Source organism: Cetorhinus maximus, chromosome 23, assembly GCF_964194155.1.
Source record: "Cetorhinus maximus chromosome 23, sCetMax3.hap1.1, whole genome shotgun sequence".
Taxonomy (NCBI): Eukaryota; Metazoa; Chordata; class Chondrichthyes; order Lamniformes; family Cetorhinidae; genus Cetorhinus; species Cetorhinus maximus.
In genome coordinates this window covers 10,026,826-10,049,281 of record NC_135901.1, presented here as the reverse complement: position 1 = coordinate 10,049,281, position 22,456 = coordinate 10,026,826, and the positions used below count along the sequence as shown (strand labels likewise).

The window sequence follows — 22,456 nt, the reverse complement described above, 5'->3', positions numbered from 1 at the left end:
TGCTGTAACCTGCAAGGCTACGGACCATGTGCAGGAAGGTGGGATTAGAATGGGTGGCTAGTTTTTTATTTTTCGGCCTGCATAGATACGATGGGCTGAATGGCCTCTTTCTGTGCCATAACTTTTCTGTAGTTCAATGAATTGTTTCTGAACTGCCTCACTATCCCATTAATATAAATAGACTGTCGGTTGCTGTGAGTGTCAGACTATATTGTGTCTCCTCATTCTTCCCCCTTCTCCCACTCCGAGTTCCAGGCTGGAGGCTCCTGCGGCTCGATGTGTAGCTTTGGTGGGAATGTGGGACAGTTCTTGGGCCCAGAGATCCTGGAGGGTTGTAGGGCTGGAGGAGATAATAGAGATTGGGAGAGGGGAGGCCATGGAGAGATTTGAAAACAAGGATCAGCATTTTAAAATTCAGGTGCTGCTGAACCGGGAGCCAATGTGGGTCAGCAAGCACGGGATGGTAGGCCAATGGGACTTGGTGTGAGTGAGGACATAGACAGCAGAGTTTTGGATGATCTCACGTTTACTGCAGGTAGAATATGGGAGGCCGGTCACGATTGTGTTAGAATAATCAAGTTTAAAGTTAACAGTTTGATGGATGTAAGTTTCAGAAGCAGATGAGCTGAGGCAGGGGCAAAGTCAGGCAATGTTACTGAGGTGGAAATGGGCAGTCTTAGTGATAGTGCAGATTTGTGGTCAGAAGCTCACCTTCTGGTCAAATATGAAATTGAGGTTGCAAACAACGTGCTTTAACTTCACACAGTTTGTGTACCATCGACAAGGTGCACTGCAGCAACTCACCAAGGCTCCTTCGACAGCACCTTCCAAAGCTGAGACCTCTGCCATCTAGAAGGACAAGGGCTGCAGATAGATAGTAACACCACCACCTGGAAGATCCCCCCCAAGCCACACACCATCCTGACTTGGAAATATATCATCATTCCTTCACTGTCGCTGGGTCAAAATCCTAGAACTCCCTCCCTAACAGCACTGTGTGCGTACCGACACCACATAGACTGCAGCGGTTCAAGAAGGCTAAAAGATTAGTTAAGGAAAAAGTGGGACCTATCAGAGATGAAGATGGAAACTTGTGTGTAAATGCAGAGGCTGTGAGAAGGGTTTTGAATGAATATTTTGTCTCCATGTTTACAAAGGAGAGGATGGAAATATAGTAGTCCAGGAGGAACACTGCAAGATATTGGACTGGATAGTCATAAAGAGAGAGGAAGTACTCGAAGGGTTGAAACCCTTGAAAGTTGATAAGTCACCAGGGCCAGATGGATTGTTTCCAAGGCTGCTGAAGGAAGTCAGGGAGGAGATAGCAGATGCTCTGAGGATGATTTTCCAATCTTCACTAGATACAGGGGAGGTACTGGAGGACTGGAGAAATACAAACGTAGTTCCATTGTTTAAAAAGGGATCAAAGGAAATGCCAATTATAGGCCAGTTAGTCTTACATCGGTGGTGAGCAAATTAGCAGAATCAATCCTGAGAGATTGGATTAACTGTCATGTGGAAAGGCATGGGCTTGTCAGGGATGGTCAGCATGGATTTGTTAAAGAAAGGTCCTGCCTCATAAATTTGATTGAATTCTTTGAGGAAGTGACAAGAAGGGTTGATGAAGGTAGTGCAGTGGATGTTGTGTACATGGATTTTAGCAAGGCGTTTGACAAGGTCCCACATGGCAGATTGGTCAGGAAAGTAAAAGCCCATGGGATTCAGGGTAATGTTGCAAACTGGATAAAAGGTTGGCTTTGTAACAGGAAACAAAGGGTAATGTTCGATGGATGCCCTTGCGAATGGAAAGTTGTCTCATTTGGTGTTCCCCAGGGCTCAGTGTTGGGACCCTTGCTGTTTGTGTTATACATTAACGATTTGGACGTGAACGTGGGGGGGACGATTGGGAAATTTGCAGATGACACAAAGATTGGCAGAGTAGTGGATAGTGTAGAGGATAGCCATAATCTCTAAAACAATATAGATGGGTTGGTGGAGTGGGCGTTAAAGTGGCAGATGGATTTTAACATAGATAAGTGTGAGGTCATACATTTAGGGAGGTCAAACAGTTACAAGGATTACACAATAAATGGGAATATACTGATAGGGGTAGATGAAGTGAGAGATCTTGGCGTACAAGTACACAGGTCCCTGAAGGCAGCAGTTCAAGTAGACAAGGTTGTAAAGAAGGCATATGAATGCTCTCCTTCATTGGCAGAGGTATAGAATATAAAAGTAAGGATATCATGTTGGAATTGTATAAAACACTGGAGAGGCCACAACTGGAGTGTTGTGTGCAGTTCTGGTCACCACATTATGGGAAGGACATAATAGCTCTGGAGAGAGTGCAGAGGAGGTTTACAAGAATGTTGCCAGGGTTAGAAAAGTGTAACTATGAGGAGAGATTGGATAGGTTGGGGTTATTTTCCTTAGAACAAAGAAGGCTGAGAGGTGACTTGATTGAGGTGTACAAAATTATGAGGGGAATAGATAGAGAGGACAGGATAAAATTGTTTTCCTTGGTAGAGAATTCTAGATCCAGGGGACGTAGATTCAAGATAAGTGGCAGAAGGTGTAGGGGGGAACATGAGGAAGAACTTTTTTACGCAGAGGGTAGTGGGTGTCTGGAATTCGCTGCCCAAGTTGGTGGTAGAGGCAGAAACTTTAAACTCCTTTAAAAAGTACCTGGATCTGCACCTAAAGTGCTGTAAGCTGCAGGGCTATGGACCGGGAGCAGGAAGGTGGGATTAGAAAGGGTACCTGGGTGTCCTCGGGCTGGCATGGACAAGATGGGCCAAATGGCCTCCTTCTGTGCTGTAACTTTTCTATAGTTCTATGGGTATAATGATGGCAGATTTGAAGGAAAGATGGACAGTACTTGAGAGAGAAAACTGTTGACATATTCAGTGAAAATGGGGAAGTTGAGTGATCAGTAGTTTAGTGGGTGTAGGGTCAATAGAGCAAGAGATGAATTTCATGGACAAGATGAGCTCTGAGAGGGCATGAGGGGAGATGGAAGGGAAACTACAGAAAGATGTGAGTTCAGGGCTCAGGTATTGGGGAACTTTAGGGAGGGCGAGTGGAAAGGAGGGAAGCAGCAAAGGCAGCTCATCCGATTGTCTCAATCTTGGTGACAAAGAAGCTCCATGAGACCCTCACACCAGTTGTTGGGGGTGAGGATGGAGGGAGAGCATTTCAAAAGGAATGAACTTGTGTTAGAGATATTAAAAAGGTTCAACACATTGTGCCTTTTAACACAAAACTAATTTATTTGATATTTATCCAGAATATTTGCCCCCCCCTAAGTGGTCTGTAGTTTATTAACATCAGCAGAAACAGATCCCAATGAACATGGTTCAGTCCTGGATGTGATTAACAGCAAAATCCCACCACTTTAGTTACTTGTGAACTCGCTGGTGTGTCAGCAGGTTGGATGAGGTAGTGAATCCCTTCCCACAATGGGGGCAGGTGAATGGTCTCTCCCCAGTGTGAATTCGTTGGTGTGTCAGAAGGTGGGATGGATGAATAAATGCCTTCCCACACTGGGGGCAAGTGAACGGCCTCTCCCCAGTGTGAATTCGTTGGTGTGTCAGCAGATTGGATGAGGTAGTGAATCTCTTCCCACACTGAGGGCAGATGAACGGCCTCTCCCCAGTGTGAATTTGCTGGTGTGTCAGCAGATTGGATGAGGTAGTGAATCTCTTCCCACACTGAGGGCAGATGAACGGCCTCTCCCCAGTGTGAATTTGCTGGTGTGCCAGCAGGCTAGATAACTGAGTGAATCCCTTCCCACACTGGGGGCAGGTGAATGGCTTCTCCCCAGTGTGAACTCGCTGGTGTCTCAGCAGGTAGGATGAGGCAGTGAATCCCTTCCCACACTCAGAGCAGATGAAAGGTCTCTCCCCTGTGTGAACTTGCTGGTGTGTCAGCAGGTGGGATGACTGAGTGAATCCCTTCCCACACTGAGGGCAGGTGAATGGTCTCTCCCCAGTGTGAATTCGCTGGTGTACAGTGAGTTGAGATGATCGCCTGAACCCAGTACCGCAGTGAGAGCATTTAAATGGTCTCTCGTCAGTGTGAACACGTTGATGGGACATCAGCTCGCAGGAACTTTTAAAGCACTTCCCACAGTCTGGGCATTTAAAAGGTCTCTCTTCACTGTGAACTCGCTGGTGGCTCAGCAGGTAGCTTGAAAGAGTAAATCCCTTCCCACACGTTGAGCAGGTGAACGGCCTCTCCCCAGTGTGACTGCGCCGATGCTCTTCCAGCTCTGACGGGAATCTGAATCCCTTCCCACAGTCCCCACATTTCCATGGTTTCTCCCCGATGTGGCTGCACTTGTGTCTTGACAGGCCAGATGATCGGTTGAAGCCTCGTCCACACACAGGACACATGTACGATTTCTCTCCACTGTGAACGGTACTTTCTCCTTCCATGTTCAAAATCAAATGATATTCAGGGCGAATGTCAGATTCTGCTGTGATGTTTTGTTTCTGTTTCCCGACTGCAAATCCTCCCCTTCTAATACCCTGTGAAATTGATTTAAAACAGAAAAAAAGGTGTGAGAGAGAATCCACAAAAACACAAATGCAGGTTGTGAAATTGAGCTGCATGAATCTGGTAATTTGTGGGGCCGGCACCAGGGAAAAGTGACCATGAAAACTGCCGGATTGTCATAAAAACCCAACTGGTTCACTAATGTCCTTCAGGGAATGGAACCTGCCACCTGGTCTGGGTCTACACAAGACTCTGGCCTCCATGGGATGAAAGAGAGAGGTGGGAGGTGCAGGGGGTGAAGATGTGTTTAATACATCTTCAGCTCAACCAGAACTTTGGCAGAATATCCCAAACCCTCAACATCCACTACCTAGAAGTATGAAAGTAACACGTGTCAATGAACACCATCACCTCCAACTCACACACTGTCCTAACTTGTCTGACATCCAGTACTGGATGAGCAGAAAGTTCCTCCATTTAAATGTTGGGAAGATGAAAGCCATTGTCTCCACTCCCTAACCACCGACTCCATCCCTCTTGCAGCTCTCTGAGGCTGAACCAACCTATTCACAATCTTGTTGTCAAATTTCAGCCCAAGCTGAGCTACTGACTACAAATCACTAAAACCACCCATTTCCACCTCAGTAACATCGCCCAGCTGTGCCACTGCCTCAGAGCACAGCCCGGTCCCCACAGTGGCGCTCTGGGTTCCTGTTCTCATTGATAGGGGACTTTCTGACCCACAGGGAATTCTGGATAAACCAGCCGCCATCGAGACCAATCAGTGAACAGCCATTTTTTTCCCCCAGTTGGTAAATTGGAAGATCCATGGCAAGGGGAATATTGGACAGGAAGCACAATGAGAGGTTCGGACACTTTATTAAATACTTACAGCAGAAGCACATTAATCTGATCGGAGATCACTTCCTCACGAGCAGCCAGCGGTGTGAAGCCTCCTGAGATTCCGGTCCCTCAGTATCTGTGGATGGAAACCATCCTGGTACCTTGTCTATCTTTCAATACAGACAGCTTATCCAATATCTCATCAATTTTAAACCCTTCAAGGGTCTCAACTATCTCCTTTTTCATCAGGACCTGTGCAATGTATTTTTCTTTGGTAAAGGCAGGTGCAAATTGTTAGTTTAATACCTCAGCTATGCCCCTTGCCTCTATGTGTAAATCCCCTTTGTGGTCCCTAATCAGCCCCACCCATACCTTTATCACCCTTTACCTAGTTGTATGCCTACAGAAGACATTTTAATTTTTAAGTTACCTGCCAATCTCTTTTCATACTCTCTCTTTGCTTCTCTTAATTGCTTTTCCAATTCTGCTTTGAACTTTTTTTATTCAGCTTGGTTCTATTTTACACCTGACATCTGCAAGAAGCACATTTTTTCTTCTTCATCTTAATCTCTGTCGTTTTTGTCATCGTGAGAGCTCTGGACTTCTTGCCCCTATCTTTTGCCTTGTGGGAATAAACCTTGACTGTGTCTAAACTACCTCTTTTTCAAAGGCTGCCAATTTTTCAATTCCAGTTTCACCTGCCAACCTTTGATTCTAACTTAACTGGGTCAGATCCATTCTTACCCCACTGAAATTGGCTTTCCCCCAGTTCATTATTCTCATACTTACCTGAAACCTTTGCCTACAGACAAACTGTTTCACTTCCACATTCAAACTTTGATGATATTCAGGTCCTGATTAATCGAGTGACTCTGTCAGATGTTGATGTGATGTTTGGATTGAGTTTCCCGTCTGTCAATCCTCCACTTCCAGTGCTCTGTAAGTTTACAATAACCGTCACTATAAATCCAGGATAGAAACTGAGAAGGGACAAACATTTCTTTTGATTTGAGTTTGCTGTGTGTAAATCTTCCCCTTCTAATCCCCTGTAAAAGGAGTTTCCAAAATCCGTCCCTGTCAGTCCAGGATAGAAATACACAATATCATCTCCTCCTGCTGACAGGGACAGGGATGATCGCGCATGCGCCCTGCTGCACAAGATGGCGGCCGTTAACCCGGGTCTCTCACCTAGGGACACGGATCGGGGGAACTGCCGCCCACAGATACCAGCGAGGAACCGGTAGCTTGTTATTCTGGCTTCAGAACGGCTCAAGGTGTTTACGAAACCTGCCCGTCCACCGGCCGGCTGCATCTCTCCCTCAATTCAGCCCTTTATCTTACCGGCTGCGCACCTGACAAACAGGCAGCTTTCTTTCGCCCTCACTCACACTGCGCATGCTCCAAACTCGAGGCGGGACTGCACCTGCGCTCTGATGTCCAGCTCCAGCAGCCACACTGCACATGCAAACGTCACAATGTCCAGGTGATTGACGGCAGCTCCGGACCAATGGTGGATGGGGGCGGGACTGCAGGATCAAGGGGGTACGGTTGGCCCTCCAACCAATCGGAGTGAATGAGGGGCGGGGTTGAGCGCGGATCTCCCTCATTGGCTGAAACTCTGCATCATTTTGAAAACAGATTTGTCTCAAACTCCAGGAGAAAGCTGGACTTTTCTGTTTGTGGCTTTAAACAGATGAAACCCTGTGGGTGTGGAGCAAACATTTCAACATTTGTTTCTGAAATTTGGGAACATGGTGAAACGAGGCACAAACTTAAAGGAATAACTGGGCAGACAGGGAATGTCACCACAACAAGGGAGTCCTTGGTTTCAATAAATGAGCAGGCAGGAGGGTTTAGGACACCATGGTCATCGCTTCTCGGCCTTTTGGCTAAGATCAAGTGTAGTGTTGCAGGGGCGACACCATGGTCCTGCCAAGGCAAGGTCGGGATGGAAGGGCGATAACCAATCGCAATCCAAATCCATACCGTGGGTTACCTATCACCGTCCGAGTCACGGTGAACCACAGCGATGAAGGAGGATCACCTATGGATCGGGGCTTCTTCACCAGGAGGATCCTGTTGAAGGCGTGCGGCTTCCAAGCTACGGAGATCTTCACCCTGCACGACTCCCGCAAAGGTGGTTATTTCGACGTGACGTTCAAGCGAGTGGCAGACTGCGTCCGGCTCCTGAGGGTGTTCGAGGAGAAGAGAGACCTGCCGGAGATGAAGATCCTGACGGCGGAGCCGCACTTTTCTCTGCCGTTGCAACGGGAACGTGAGGTGATGGTGCATGTGTACAACCCCTTCGTCCCTGTCGCCGACGTGGTCACCTTCCTCACCAGGTACTTCGATAAGGTGGGGAGCGGCACCGAGATTCGAGACGACTTGGGGATCTGGACAGGCAAACGCCTGTTTAAGGTCACGCTAAAGACCGATGGTAAGGGAGCCATTTTCCACCCTCCCTCCAGTTTCGCTATCGGGGGAAACCGGGGCTACTTGGTCTACGCTGGGCAACCCAAGCATTGTCGCTCATGCGGCAAGGCTGGTCATGTGGCGGCCAACTGCAGCGCCTCCCTCTGCAAGATCTGCAAACAGGAAGGGCACCAGACAAAAGACTGCAAACAGGCCAAGTGCTGCAACCTGTGTGGCGAGGCAAGTCACCTCTACAGGACCTGCCCCAAACGCTGCCGTACTTACGCACAGGCAGCCAAAGCCGACCAGGGGGAAGCAGAAGAAATGTTTCGTGTCACTCCAACCACCAAGGCCCCCAGGGAGCTCAACGGGACAAAGGAGGACACAGAGAGAGACAAGGTGGAGAAAGAGATCGAGGCAACAGAGAGCCAATCAACAGCACTACCCCCTGAACCTCCCAGTCCTCAGGACAGCGAATCAATGGAGGAGGAGGCAGCAGTGGAAAAGCAGCAGGGGGAGTGGCGGACGGTAAAGAACAAGAAAAGTAAGAGGGAGCGAAGAAGAAGCAAAGGCGTTTCCCAGAGAAGCGGCAAGAGGCGTCTCCCATCCGACACGGATGACAAGGGCAGCAGCTCTTCGGATGATGAAGTGCCAGAGCGGCACCGACAGAAGAGGCGGCAAAGCTCCAGGGCGTTGGAGGACGAGACACCCGAGCTCCAGAAAATTGGAGACAACAAGGAGACCAGCGCACCCCAACTTTGCCTGCAACCTGAGGAGGCCAGTGCACCACAGCCCCTGGAATCTGGGAGCAGTGAGGCAATCATCGCACCCCAGCTCCAGGAAGCCGGGAACAGCAACACCCCAGAGGGGGTGAGTTTTGGAGAAGCTTCTCCAGCAAAGGTCATCTCAAAACCCGCTCTCGACGTGAACCTCCAGATGCCACTGGAGCAGAACACGGCCAAGGAGATCTACCTCAGCCCATCCAAAGTGAAGGAATTTGAGCTCACTACGGGTATGAAGGAGCAGACTAAAGGTCTGGGACTCTCAGAGACAGTGGGTTTGGTAGGAGAATAAATGCTTTAAAATGGGTTTAAAGATTGTATCCATAAATGTGCGTAGCATTAAATCTACTACGCGATGTGTTGCGACCTTGGACTACCTAGCCAAGGTCAAAGCTGACCTGTTGTTTCTGCAGGAGTGTGCGATACCGCACCTCAGCTCCTACAGGCAATGGTCACGATGGTGGTCCCACGGGCCATCGATCTGGTCGGGCGGAAACGACTCTCGTTCCTCCGGCCTGGGTATTCTGCTGCGGGGAGGCAACTTCACCGTCTCCGAGGTCAAGGAGGTGGTGGGCGGGCGACTCCTCGTAGCAGACGTAGTGTACAAGAACGCTCCACTCCGGTTAATTAACGTGTATGGCCCGGCACAAGGGGCTGAGCGGCTGGAGGTTTTTCAGCAGCTCCCACTGCTGCTGGCGACCTCCAGGCCGGTCATTCTGGGCGGGGACTTCAACTGCATCATCGATGCGGCTGGACGATCCGGCAGGGCCGGAAGCAGATTGGACGCTACGTCCAGATCCCTGATGGAAACAGTTAAGGATGCCAAGCTGCACGACGTCTTCAGCAACCCTGCAGACGGAGCGCAGCGTAGATACACCTGGTCGCGGCCAGACGGGTCCATTCGTTCCAGGATAGACTTCCTGTTTGTGTCCCGTGCATTCACAGTCAGATCCACCGAGGTCAAGCCGGTGTTCTTCTCTGACCACTGCCTCCTACTGGCGGACTGCCACTTGGAGAAGGACCTGAGGGTGGGCAGGGGGGCATGGAAGCTAAATGTGCAACTGCTGACCCCAGAGAACATTGAGGAGCTCAAGAGGGATTACAAAGGTTGGAGAACCGTGAAACCCCTCTTTGAGTCCCTGACACACTGGTGGGAAGCGATCAAGGGAAGCATCAAGAGGTTTTTCATCCTCAAAGGCACCCAGAAAGCTAGAAAGGAACAGAGGGAAATGTCCCGACTCCAGAAAAAGATGCAGAATCTGCTCCGGCTGCAGTCGATGGGGGTCGATGTCAAGGAGGAGCTCCAAGAGGTGAAGGGCCAGCAAGCCTCGCACTTTGCCTCGGAGGCCTCCAAGATCATTTTCCGTTCCAGGGTCCGCTCCGTGGAGCAGGATGAGACGTGCTCACGTTTCTTCTTCCAAAAGGTACACAGAGAGCGCTCTGTGATCAGCAGCCTGAAGGAAGAAGACGGCTCAGTAAAGTCATCACGGTCCGACATTCTGAGGATCAGCAAATCCTTTTATGCCGGACTGTATGACGTGAAGCCCACGGACAGCACGGCCTCCCAGTCCTTCCTGTCCTCTATCACGGAGGTCTTAGACCACAGTACGCGGGAGAGCCTAGACAAACCGCTAACTCCTGATGAACTGACTAAGGCCCTCGAGTCCTTCGAGAAGAGTAAAACCCCCGGAAGCGACGGCTTGCCGGCGGAGTTGTATTCGGCTCTGTGGGACTTGATCGGCCCAGACCTGCTAGGGGTGTACGAGAGTATGCTCCTGGCCGGTAGTATGTCAGAATCCATGAGGAAAGGCATCATCACCCTCATCTACAAGCACAAGGGGGAAAGGGAGGAAATTAGAAATTGGCGACCCATTTCACTGTTGAATATGGACTATAAGATTCTGTCCAAGGTCATCGCCAATCGGGTCAAATCCGCTCTGGAATTGGTGATTCACCCTGACCAGACCTGCTCTGTGCCAGGCAGGAAGATCTCTGACAGCCTGGCGCTGCTCAGGGATACGATTGCCTATGTACAGGACAGGGGTGTGGATACCTGCCTCATCAGCTTGGATCAGGAGAAGGCCTTTGACAGAATATCGCACACCTACATGGGGGATGTGCTCTCCAAAATGTGGTTTGGGGAGGGAATTCGAAATTGGATCCAACTGCTCTACACTAACATCAGCAGCGCAGTCTCAATCAATGGGTGGGAAACAGATAGCTTTCCGATTAAATCTGGAGTCAGGCAGGGCTGTCCTCTCTCGCCTGTCCTTTTCGTGTGTTGCATAGAACCCTTTGCCGAGTCCATCAGGAAGGATCCGGGCATAAGAGGAGTGACGATCCCAGGCAGTGGAGGCACTCAGGTAAAAGCCTCCCTGTACATGGACGACGTCGCCGTCTTCTGCTCGGACCCGCTGTCGGTGCGCAGACTGATGCACATCTGCGACCAGTTCGAACTGGCCTCGGGAGCCAAGGTAAATCGGGGGAAGAGCGAGGCCATGTTCTTTGGGAACTGGGCTGACCGATCCTTTTTCCCCTTCACTGTCAGGGCTGACGGCCTGAAGGTGCTGGGGATATGGTTCGGAGGGACCGGGGCATGCGTTAGAAACTGGAAGGAGCGAGTGGCTATGGTGAAAAGGAAACTGGGCATGTGGGAGCGACGCTCCCTCTCCATTGCGGGTAAGAACCTGGTCATCAGGTGTGAGGTACTCTCGCTGTTGCTGTACGTGGCGCAGGTCTGGCCCATTCCAGACTCCTGCGCGACGGCGATCACTCGAGCCATCTTCCGCTTTATCTGGAGGTCGAAAATGGATCGTGTCCGCAGGGACGCGATGTACAAGCCTCTAGATAAAGGGGGAAAAAACGTGCCCAACATCGCCCTCATACTGATGGCCACCTTTGTGTGTGGCTGCATCAAGCGGTGCGTAGACCCTCAGTACGCAAAAACCAAATGTCACTACGTGCTGAGGTTCTACCTGTCCCCGGTGTTGCGAAGGATGGGTCTGGCCACGCTGCCGCGGAACGCTCCAAGTAGTTGGACCGTGCCGTACCACCTGTCCCTGGTGGAAAAATTTATGCAGAAAAACACCTTTGACCACAAGTCCATCAGGCAGTGGTCAGCACGTAACGTCCTAGAGGCCCTGAGGGAAAAGGAGAGGGTGGACCCTGTGGGATGGTTCCCCGAGCAGACTGTCAAAGTCATTTGGCAGAACGCCTCATCGCCAGAACTTTCCAACAAGCACCAAGACGTAGCTTGGCTGGTGGTGAGAAAGGCCCTCCCCGTCAGATCCTTCCTACACGCCAGGAGGCTCACCCCCTCTGCACGTTGCCCTCGAGGTGGCTGTGGTGGGGAAGAGACCGTTGTTCACCTCCTTGTGGATTGTGCCTTTGCAAAGAAAGTCTGGAGAGAGATGCAGTGGTTGCTGTCGAGGTTCATCCCGAGCAGCTCTGTGACACAGGACTCTGTGCTCTACGGGCTGTTCCCAGGGACACACACCGAGACAAACATCAACTGCAGCTGGAGGATCATCAACTCGGTGAAAGACGCGCTTTGGTCTGCCCGAAACTTGTTGGTCTTCCAGCACAAAGAGTTGTCCCCGACCGATTGTTGCGGACTGGCACAATCCAAAGTCCAGGACTACGTGCTGAGGGACGCACTAAAGCTTGGGGCAGCTGCCGCAAAGGCGCAATGGGGAAGGGTCGCTGTCTAAGACCTTTCTACCACAGCGCACCGAGAGACTGGGAACTGTTTAGAGCCCCTCGGGCTGTACAGATCAAAATGAAAGGCTGTAAATGATTGTAATATTGTTTGTACTGATGCACCTGGTGATACATTTTGTAAAAGTTTAACCTGGATTGTACCCTTGTAATGTTGTTTTTGAAATGGTTTTGAATGTGATTGAAGATATTTTATGAATAAAGTATATTTTTACAAAAAAAAAGGTTGTTCTCCCAGGACGAGGCTATCCCCTTGCACTTCGGATGTGCTGATGCCTGCGATGTCCCCAAATGCGGGATACTCGACTGCAAAATTTGTGGTAGTGGGGGAATGCGTTCGCGCTCTCCCCTGGTTTACAATTCAAAAAATAGACTTCAACTTGTTTGTTTAATGAGGTTCTTTGTTGTATCTTATCCAATGTAAACAATTTGGGCCACAAAATACTCTTTCGAAATCTAGACTCTTTTGTTTTCCCTCCCGCAACTATCCAACCCCCATTATTTTCCTCCCTGCGAATTTCAACAGGCGATTATTCCATCTCCGCATCATTTTATCGCTGCCATTTCTTTTGCGGCCGCCAAATTCCACGCGCCATTTTTAACCCCGTATTTGCCCACTCCAATATTCTCTCTCAAACCCCCATATAATACCCAACCCACCATCAAAACAGTCCCTGCACTCCTTCCAGCACCACCCTCCACCTCCCAACCCACCCCGTATCTCTCTGGACTTCGTTATAATATCATCATTCATATACATTCACCATTTAAAACATGCAACTGCGAACCCTCACTATTTCAAACATGTGCAAGTACCCTGTCCCCATGTACATTCTAATTACCCCCCTCCGAAATCAACAGCAGCCTCCCACCCCCTCTGTATAATCTCCCACTTCAACAGCTCCCTCTGTGATTTCTACCTTCTCAAACTCCTGCCCCCCTCTCCCCATGTGTAAAGTCTTTCCCTGCCCCTTCTGCAGCTCACTTCCCCTGCTGTGTGTTTATCTCATAAACAGGCTTTCCATTCACTTGCCATTATTTCTTCAAGACTTCAGTAGCGCAAAGCGAAGAAATAAACGGAGAAAGAAAGCTGGAGAGAGACAGAAAGAAATCTAAACCCAAAACCTCCGTAAAATGAATAGAAAATGACCAACAGGAATCCCGTTTCTGGGCGGCTCCTTTGTTGTGAGTCGGACTCGGTGGAAATGGAGAAGAAACTGGGAAGCCGCGGCGAGGATGGGGGAGGCGCTGCAGCATCGCTTTAATGGGCAGCCCCGACCCCCAGCCCGGGGAGATCACCGCACGGCCGCCGGGCCCGGCCGCTCTCATTCGACCTCTGAGAGCCGCACTCGCTGTTCCTGAGGCTGCGCTTGCCCCCCGCTCAGTTTCTCCATTGAATCCTGTTTCTCTCCTTGTTTCTCCCAACTCATATTCACCGCCTCATTTTCTTTTCTTCCTCTGAGCCCCTGAACTCCACCTGACAGGGTCATGTTGGAGACTGGACATTGACTGTCCTGGGAAACAACAGCAAGAGGAGCTCAGAGGCCGGAGGAGCAAAGGAGCAGCGAGTTCAGTCACCAATCGGGGGCATTGAGGACTGGACCCTGAGTCAGTCAGTCAGGGGAGTCAGAGTGAACCCCTGGGGAATCAGTCATCTCTGAAAAATTAAATGAGTATCTCTTTTATCAACAACACAAGTTAACATTTCTCAGTATTTTTTTTATTCTTTGTTATCTCAATCCCAGGACATCTCTGTTGGAGTTCCTCAGGTCAGTGTCCGAGGCCCAACCATCTTCAGCTGCTTTACCAATCACCTTTCATCCATCATAAGTCAGACTTGGGAATGTATCGCTGTTCCTTCACTGTCGCCGAGTTGAAATCATGGGCCTCCCTTCCTAACAGCACCGACACCACATGGACTGCAGCAGTTCAAGGAAGTGGCTCACCACCATCTTCTCAAGGCAATTCCAGCTGGGCATCAAATACTGGTCTTGCCAGTGACACCCACATCTCATGAACAAATTAGAAAAAGGAAAGAAACTGGAATTGTCTGTTCTGAATTTCTATCCTTTACTGACTTTTGTAAACTCCTTTTACAGGATACTTGAACAGGAAGATTTGCTGACAGGAAACTCAAAGAAAACATCACGTCAAAATCTGACAGATTCACTCAATACATCAGGAGCTGGATATCATTGAATCTTTAATATAGAAGGAGAAATGTTTTACCAATTGCACAGCCTGAAAAACCATTGCACCATTCACAGCGAGGACAAATTGTGTGGATGAGGTTTGAACTGACCATCCAACATGGACAGCCACAAGGACACCAGCACCATGGTGAAACCGTGGAAATGTGGGAACTGTGGGAAGGGATTTGGTTCCCCATCAAAGCTGGAAATTCATCAACGCAGCCACACTGGGGAGAGGCCATTCACCTGCTCCGTGTGTGGGAAGGGATTCACTCATTCATCCAGCTTTCTGAGACACTAGCACATTCACACTGAGCAGAGTTCAGTCATCTGCTCCGTGTGTGGGAAGGCAATCGGTCATTCATCAAACTTTCTGAGGCACCAGCAAACTCACAGTTTAGAGAGGCAGTTCACATTCTCTGTGCGCGGGAAGGGATTCACTCAGTCATCCTACCTGCTGACACACCAGCGCATTCACACAAGGGAGAGTCCATTCATCTGTTCCTTGTGTGGAGAGGGATTTAACCGATTATCCAGGCTTCTGACTCACCAGAGCATTCACACTGGGGAAAGTCCATACACCTGCTTTATCTGTGGGAAGGAATTTAATCGGCCATCCAAACTACTGACACACCAACGAATTCACACTGGGGAGAGGCCATTCACCTGCTCCATGTGTGGAAAGGGATACACCAATTCATCTGACCTGTTGACACATCAGCGAGTTCACACTGGCGAGAGGCCATTCACATGTTCCATGTGTGGAAAAGGATTCATTCGGTCATCCCACCTTCTGACACATCAACTTGTTCATACTGATCAGAGACCTTTTAAATGTTCTGACTGTGAGAAGACCTTTAAAAGTGAAAAGGATCTGATTACACACCAGCGAGTTCACGAGTGACTATGGGGATTGAAATCTGGTTACTGTTGCTGTTAATCCTGTTCAGGATTGAATTCTTTCATTCTGACAGCTGGAGTTTGTTTCTGCTGAAATATAATTGTGCAAATATGGGTGGCAGCTCAGAAGACTGGACAGAATTTAAAAAAAGAAAAGAATGACTGAAAGATTAATAAAGAGGGAAAAGGTCGAGAACGAGAGAAAGCTAGTTAGAAATATAAAGACAGATAGTAAGAGTAAATTTCGATATTTTAAAATGAAAAGAGTTAACAAAGTGAGGGTTGCTCCTATAGAAAGTGAGTCTGGGGAGTTAATAATGGCAGATGAATTGAAGAGGGATTTTGCATTGTCTTCACTATAGAGGATACAAGTAATATGCCAAGAATGGCTGTAAATCAGGATTTGGAAAGGGGGAGGAGCTCAAGAAAATTACAATCACCAGGGAAGTGGTACCGAGCAAATTGTTGGAGCTGCGGGCTGACAAGTCCCCCTGTCCTGATGGATTTCATCCTCGGGTCTTAAAAGAAGTGGCTAGTGAGATAGTTGATGCGTTGGTTTTAATTTTCCAAAATTCGCTAGATTCGGGGAAGGTCTCATCAGATAGGAAAATAGAAAAGGGAGGGAGACAGAGAGCAGGAAAGTATAGGCCAGTTAGCTTAATATCTATCATAGGAAAAATGTTACAAGTGTTATAACAGGGCACTTAGATAAATTCAAGGTAATCAGGCAAAGTCAATAAAGTTTTGTGAGAGGGAAATCATGCTTAACCAATTTATTGGGGTTCTTTGAAGAAGTAATAGGTGCTGTGGATAAAGGGGAACTGGTGGATGTACTGTACCTATATTTCCAGAGGGCTTTTGATAAGATGTCACATTAAAGGTTATTGTGGAAAATAAAATCTCATGGTGTAGGGGGTAACATATTGACATGAATGGAAGATTAGCTAGCTAACAGGAAACAGAGAGTGGGCATAAATGGGTATATTTCTGATTAGCAGAATGTGATGGTTAGTGTGCCACAAGGATCAGTGCTGGGACCTCAACTCTTTATAATTTATATAAATGATTTGGATGAAGGAACCAATGGTATGGTTGCTAAATTTGCTTATGACACACAGGTAGGAAAATAAATTATGAAGAGGACATAAGGAGGCTACAAAAGGATACAAATAGGTTAGGTGAGTGGGCAAAGATCTGGCAAGTGGAGTATAATGTGGGAAGATGTGACATTGTCCATGTTGGCAGGACGAATAAAAAATCATATTTAAATGGTGAGAGACTGCAGAGCTCTCAGATTCAGAGGGATCTGGGTGTCCCAGTGCATGAATCGCAAAAGGTTAGTGTGCAGGTACCACAAGAAATTAGCAAAGCTGAAAGAATATTATCGTTCATTGCAAGGGAAATTGAATACAAAAGTAGGGAGGTTATGCTTCAGTTATACAGGGCATTTGGTGAGCCCACATCTGGAGTACTATGTGTAATATTGGTCTCATTATTTAAGGAAAGATGTAAATGCATTGGAAGCAGTTCAGCGAAGGTTTAGTTGATCATTACCAGGAATGGGGGGGTTGTCTTATGAGGAAAGGTTGGACAGACTAGGCTTGTTGGACATAGCATGTCAAACTTTGTTTTTCACACATTGTTGTACAATTTTGTCTTTCGTACCTGAGTGTTTAACATCACCTGGCTGGAGCTCAGGAAGGACAATCTGGGGGAGGATCATACACCAGGAACAGAACTTCAGCCTGGACGCAGTCCTTTAGGGTCACACTGAGAGGGACAAATGGCATTTTGGTCTTTCTCATATTTCTTCACTGACAGCAAAACCCACATGTGGATTAATCCTGAGGTGTGTGAGAAATGTGTCACAGCCACTTCTGTGCAGTATATACAGCCTAAAGATGACCAAGGTCAGGCTGTGGAATCCAAGGCCACATAGAAAAATGGATGGAAAAATACAAACTCCCTGTAAATCTATCCCTCTGATTTCTGTTTGGAATCATTGGGTTTCAAAGTTCCCGAGTAGAAGGCTCCTTTACAACTGTGGTTGTACAACCTGAGTCAGGCAGTCTGGAAATGTGCTGTTAAATCAGAGATTGGTGTAAAAGTGTGCTCTGTTCCTGACTGAAACTGAAATGGCAGGAATAAGTCTCCAGTTTAAAAATGACTGTGGTGATTATTCTGTGAAGTTTTTAAGGTTTATTGGTGACAGTCCTGAGTCTACTACTTTAAGCCAATGTCAGCAACAACTTGTATTGACATAGCACCTTTAACATAGTAAAATGTAGCTAAAAGTAAATAGTGTAAAGTCTGTATTAAAATAACACAAGGAGGAATTCACAGGATCCTTTTAACTCCCGGGATAATTATACAACAGACATTTGATCTCCAGATAAAGAAGGACCTGCACCATGTTTCCAAGAATTCCCTGCTATATTGGTGTGTGTGTGTTAGATTCCAGGATTTTGTTGCAGTCTTCCTCAGTATTAACTGTACTTCCCAATTTGGTAATCAATTAATTCATAAATAAATCAGTTAATCACTTCCTCATGTCATTGTACACTGTGCTACTGAATTAAAGATTTAATGAACTGTACAACAAAGTTTTGTTAACTGGGAATTCTTATCTGTGATTTACTGTAATTCTGCTCCCAAATTTTAAAATTGGTTTTCTGATTTCTGAGTCCAAATCGTTTATATAAATTTGAATAACAGTGGTTCCAGCATTGCTCCCTGTGGAACATCAATTCCCACCTTTTACCAGTCTGAGTTGCTACTCTTAACCTCTTCTCTCTGCTTTCTGTTTTGTAACCCGCTTGTTATCCATAACAGTGTGCACAAGGTGACCAAGATCAGGCTCTGTGGAGTGAAGGGCCAGGCAGCAGATGGATGGAAATGGCTACAAAACCGAAATCAGAGGGTTAGATTTAGAGGGAGTTTGGAGCCATCTTTTCATCCATTCTGCCTTGTGGCCTGACCTTCACCGAGACCATCAATATAAGGGGAATTATCCGGAATACCAATAGGAAAGTAGAGGCTGCAATTATGCAAAGATGTTCTGTATTGTCTAAAATCTCCCACCAGGGCTGATCACCAGAGGAGACATAAACCGCCTAATATCTATTGGTGGCTTAGCTTTTTGTCATTATGTCTGTTCAAGATGTTGTCCATTATAGATTAAGGTTCAGAGAAAGTGCTGGAATTAGATAGTCAAAACTGCTTTGAGTCCCTGGAGGGTGATGTTTACTTGAATTTCTATAACTTTTTGGTCCTTGCAGACACTGATACTTTATCGCCAGTCTTAGTCAGTAACTTAGTTAGTTGGCGGTGTGAGGCAAAACCTGGTCCACCTGATCGATAGGAAGTGAATCCATGTGGGTTTGTGTGTGTGTTGTGTCAAACCAAGTGGAAGGTCCCATGTCCTTTGTAACAACATGAAGAGTCTGTTTTTTTTTCAAGATCCCTTCCTTTCCCCTCACTATTATCCTCAGTTCAGAAAACCCTTGTGTACATCATCCTCCAGCATGCTACTGTCTCCACTAAATACTTCCATCGGTCTTACTAACAGATAGGAATGGGATCACTGATATCACAGGAATAATTTCTGAAATGCTGCCATTCTGATTTTAAAGCTTCCTGGAGTAAGACATTGATCCAGACCTTCTCACCTAACACCAATCCTTATCCGCATCTGAGTTCCAGATTTTAATGTGATTGTCCCATATGTTTAGCATCTGTCCATCTGTGAGAGATGATGGGAATGCAGCCTCAGAACTTTGGTGAGATCAGATGAGACGATCTGCTGCACTTCATCTGATGGCTGAACAAGCCGATTCTGTAAAGGCAAAAGTGCCTCGTATGAAGGTTTTCCTTACTCGTGTTGCGAGATGATTTCTGCTGACACCTTGTTTGTCTGTGTTGAAGTTTCTGAAACGACATGTTGCTGTGGTGGTGAACTCCTGCCCACAGCTGGTGTTTCCAGTTGCATCAATCATCAATTAGCTTCCCACTTGTCATGATTAATGTTGAGGGCTTTCATGTCTCATCTTTGAAGCATTGTGATTGTGCAATATGGAAAACATGTTTAACCTCTTTAAACCTGGTTCAGCACATCCCCTCCACACACATTACAACAAATTGTCTTTGAGATCAGTTTTTCCTTTACATTCTGTATTGTTCTGAATATTAACTTTATCCCTGACCTGTCCTAACCCTCCTGCCGGTTCATTTATTGAAACCAAGGACTCCCCTTGTTCAAATGGTGAATTCCCTGTCTGCCCAGTTATTTCTTTAAGTTTGTGCCTTGTTTCACCATGTTCCCACATTTCAGTAACAAATATTGAAATATTTGTTCCACACCCACAGGGTTTCATCTGTTTAAAGCCACAAGCAAGAAAGGTCCAGTTTTCTCCTGAAGTTTGAGGCAAATCATCTTCCAAAATGATGCAGAGTTTCAGCCAATGAGGGAGATCCTGGTTAGGCCCCGCCCCTCATTCACTCCAATTGGCTGGAGGGCCAGCCGCACCCCTTTGGTCCTGCAACCTCTTGCTATTGGTTCAGAGCTGCCGTCAATCACCCAGGCATTGTGATGGGAGCATGCGCAGTGTGGTTGCTGGACATCAGTGCGCAGGTGCAATCCCGCCTCGAGTTTGGAGCATGGGCAGTGTATGAGGGCGAAGGAAAGCTGCTTGTTTGTCAGGTCCGCAGCCGGTAAGATAAAGGGCGGAATTGCAGGAGAGATGCAGCCGGCGGGTGGACGGGCAGGTTTCGTAAACACTTTGAGCCGTTCTGAAGCCAGAATAACAAGCTACCGGTTCCTCGCTGGTATCTGTGGGCGGCAGTTGCCCCGATCCGCGTTCCTCGGTGAGAGGCCCGGATTAACGACCGCCATCTTGTGCAGCAGGGCGCATGCGCGGTCATCCCTGCCCCTGTCAGCAGGAGGAGAGAATATTGTGCATTTCTATCCTGGACTGACAGGGATGGAGTTTGGAAAATGATTAATTCATTGATTTTATTGTCAGTCTGCAGACAGGAGCCGGAGAACTGAACCCAGGCAGAGGAGAGGGAGGGAGAAAACTGGGAGTGGAGGAAAGAAATGGTGGAGATGGGTTTGGATTTCAGCCCAGGGAGGAGGGAGAGTGTGTGGGACGGGAATTTACAGCTTTGGGGGAACAAGAGAGAAAACAATATTCCATTAAAACTAGAATTGTCTGTTCTGAATTTCCATCCCGGACTGACAGTGATGATTTTTATAAACTCGTTTCCCAGAGTATTAGAAGGGAAGGATTTGCAGATGTGAAACTCAAACCAAACATCTTCTGACAGAGTCACTTGATTCACCAGGACCTGAATATTCTCAGACTTTGAATGTGGAAGGAGAAATGTTTGTCTGTTCTGTCAGTGGGGAAAGATACTGAACTTCAGTGTCACTGGATAAACACCGAGGCACACACACACACACCCAAGTGAGAGTGTTCAGTGAACTGACTGTGGAAAGAGCTTTAACCAGTTAAACAGCCTGAAAAAGCATCACATCGTTCACAGTTTGGAAAACCATACACATGTTCTGTGTCTGGACAAGGTTTCAACTAATCATTCAACCTGGAGAGACACAAGGACACCCACACTATGGAGAACTGTGGAAATGTGAGGACTGTGGGAAAGGATTCAGTTACCCATCCCTGCTGGAAAACCATCGACGCAGTCACACAGGGGAAAGGCCATTCACCTGCTCTGTGTGTGGGGAGGGATTTACTCAGTCATCTGGCCTTTGGTCACACCAGCGAATTCACACTGAGGAGAAGCTATTCAGCTGCACTTCCTGTGGAAAGAGGTTCAGGCACTCTTCAGCACTCACTGTACAACAATGCACCCAAATTGGGGAGAGGCCGTTCACCTGCTCCGAGTGTGGGAAGGGATTCACTCAGTCATTCCATCTTCTGACACACCAGCGAGTTCACACTGGAGAGAGGCTGTTCACTTGCACTTCCTGTGGAAAGAGTTTCAGACAGGCATCCTCCCTCATTTTACACCAGCGAGTTCACACTGCGGAGAGACCGTTCACATGCTCCGTTTGTGGGAAAGGATTCAGTCGGTCATCCAACCTCACTGCACACCAGCGAGTTCACACTAGGGAGAGGCTGTTCACTTGCTCGCTGTGTGGGAAGGGATTTGCAAAGTCTTTCAACCTGCTGACCACCAACGCACTCACATTGAGAAGAGGTTATTCAACTCTCGGTGTGTGGGAAGGGATTCACTCAGTCACGATGCCTCCTGAGACATCAGCAAGTTCATAAGTGACTGCAGGGGTTGGATCCTGCTGTTCTTGCTGCTTGTAAGCTTGTTTAATATTGATAGTCTGGCAATATTTTGTTTCTGCTGATGTTAACAACCCTATAACTGGCCGGAGTCTAATATTCTGAAGGTGTCACTGATTTTCAGGGCTGCAATGTCCCTTTTTAAAAGCACCATCTGTGATCCTTCCCCTTAATTTGAAAAACTTTCAGCAGGACCCCCTTGACAAAATTATGAACTTTTACTACAATCGTAAATTGATATTTGGTGAAAAATCTACAATTCAGTGTCTGAAAGATTCAACTGCAGGGATCTAAATATTTTTTTTCAATGCCAATGGGAAGAGGATAACCAGGGAAAGAGTAGGGCCCATTAGGGACCAATGGGCCTTGACATCTTGACCAACATTCAAGGCTATGGGCCAAGTGCTGGTAAATGGGATTAGGTAGGTAGGTCAGGTGTTTCTCACATGTTGATGCAGAATCGATGGGCCAAAGGGCCTCTTCTGCACTCTGTGATTCTGAGACGATTTCAGGTGTGACGGGAAAAATGCAGAGACACACAAACCCAGGTTAGAGCATTCCTGAAGAACTGTGTTCAGTTCTGGGCAACAAACATCAGGAAAGATAGAATGGCCTAGGAGGGAGTGTAGCACATATTTACCTGAGTGATCTGAGCTCCAAGGGTTAAGTTACAGAATGAGATTACACATAAGAGTCACAGAGTCATTATGGCACAGAGGAGGCCATTAGACTCATTGAGTCCATGCCAGCTATGTAGAGCAATCCAATCAGTCCCGTTCCCCTGCTCTATCCCCGT

At 47.6% G+C, this 22,456-nt stretch overlaps 1 protein-coding gene, 1 non-coding gene and 1 pseudogene across 2 annotated transcripts; 2 read left to right on the top strand and 1 right to left on the bottom strand.

Moving 5' to 3' along the window:
* Positions 1-3,246: 3,246 nt before the first annotated feature.
* On the bottom strand, positions 3,247-6,748 carry LOC144698175 (uncharacterized). The gene is made up of 4 exons (XM_078570122.1): positions 6,529-6,748; positions 6,130-6,277; positions 5,390-5,476; positions 3,247-4,529 (listed from the first exon to the last, which is right to left on the bottom strand). Exon 4 carries the CDS (start codon positions 4,434-4,436, stop codon positions 3,399-3,401), a length of 1,038 nt encoding a protein of 345 aa, XP_078426248.1. The 5' UTR covers positions 4,437-4,529; positions 5,390-5,476; positions 6,130-6,277; positions 6,529-6,748; the 3' UTR covers positions 3,247-3,398.
* Positions 6,749-12,438: 5,690 nt separating this feature from the next.
* LOC144698580 (U1 spliceosomal RNA) lies at positions 12,439-12,603 on the top strand. Its single transcript, XR_013580529.1, has one exon. It is a non-coding gene; the product is annotated as a U1 spliceosomal RNA (small nuclear RNA).
* A 7,414-nt stretch (positions 12,604-20,017) lies between these two features.
* Positions 20,018-22,456, top strand: part of LOC144698157 (uncharacterized) — an 83,358-nt pseudogene continuing 80,919 nt past the window's right edge.

Bases quoted from the DNA above. Each gene is read 5' to 3' on its own strand.
- LOC144698175 (XM_078570122.1), bottom strand. From the start codon at position 4,436: ATGGAAGGAGAAAGTACCGTTCACAGTGGAGAGAAATCGTACATGTGT.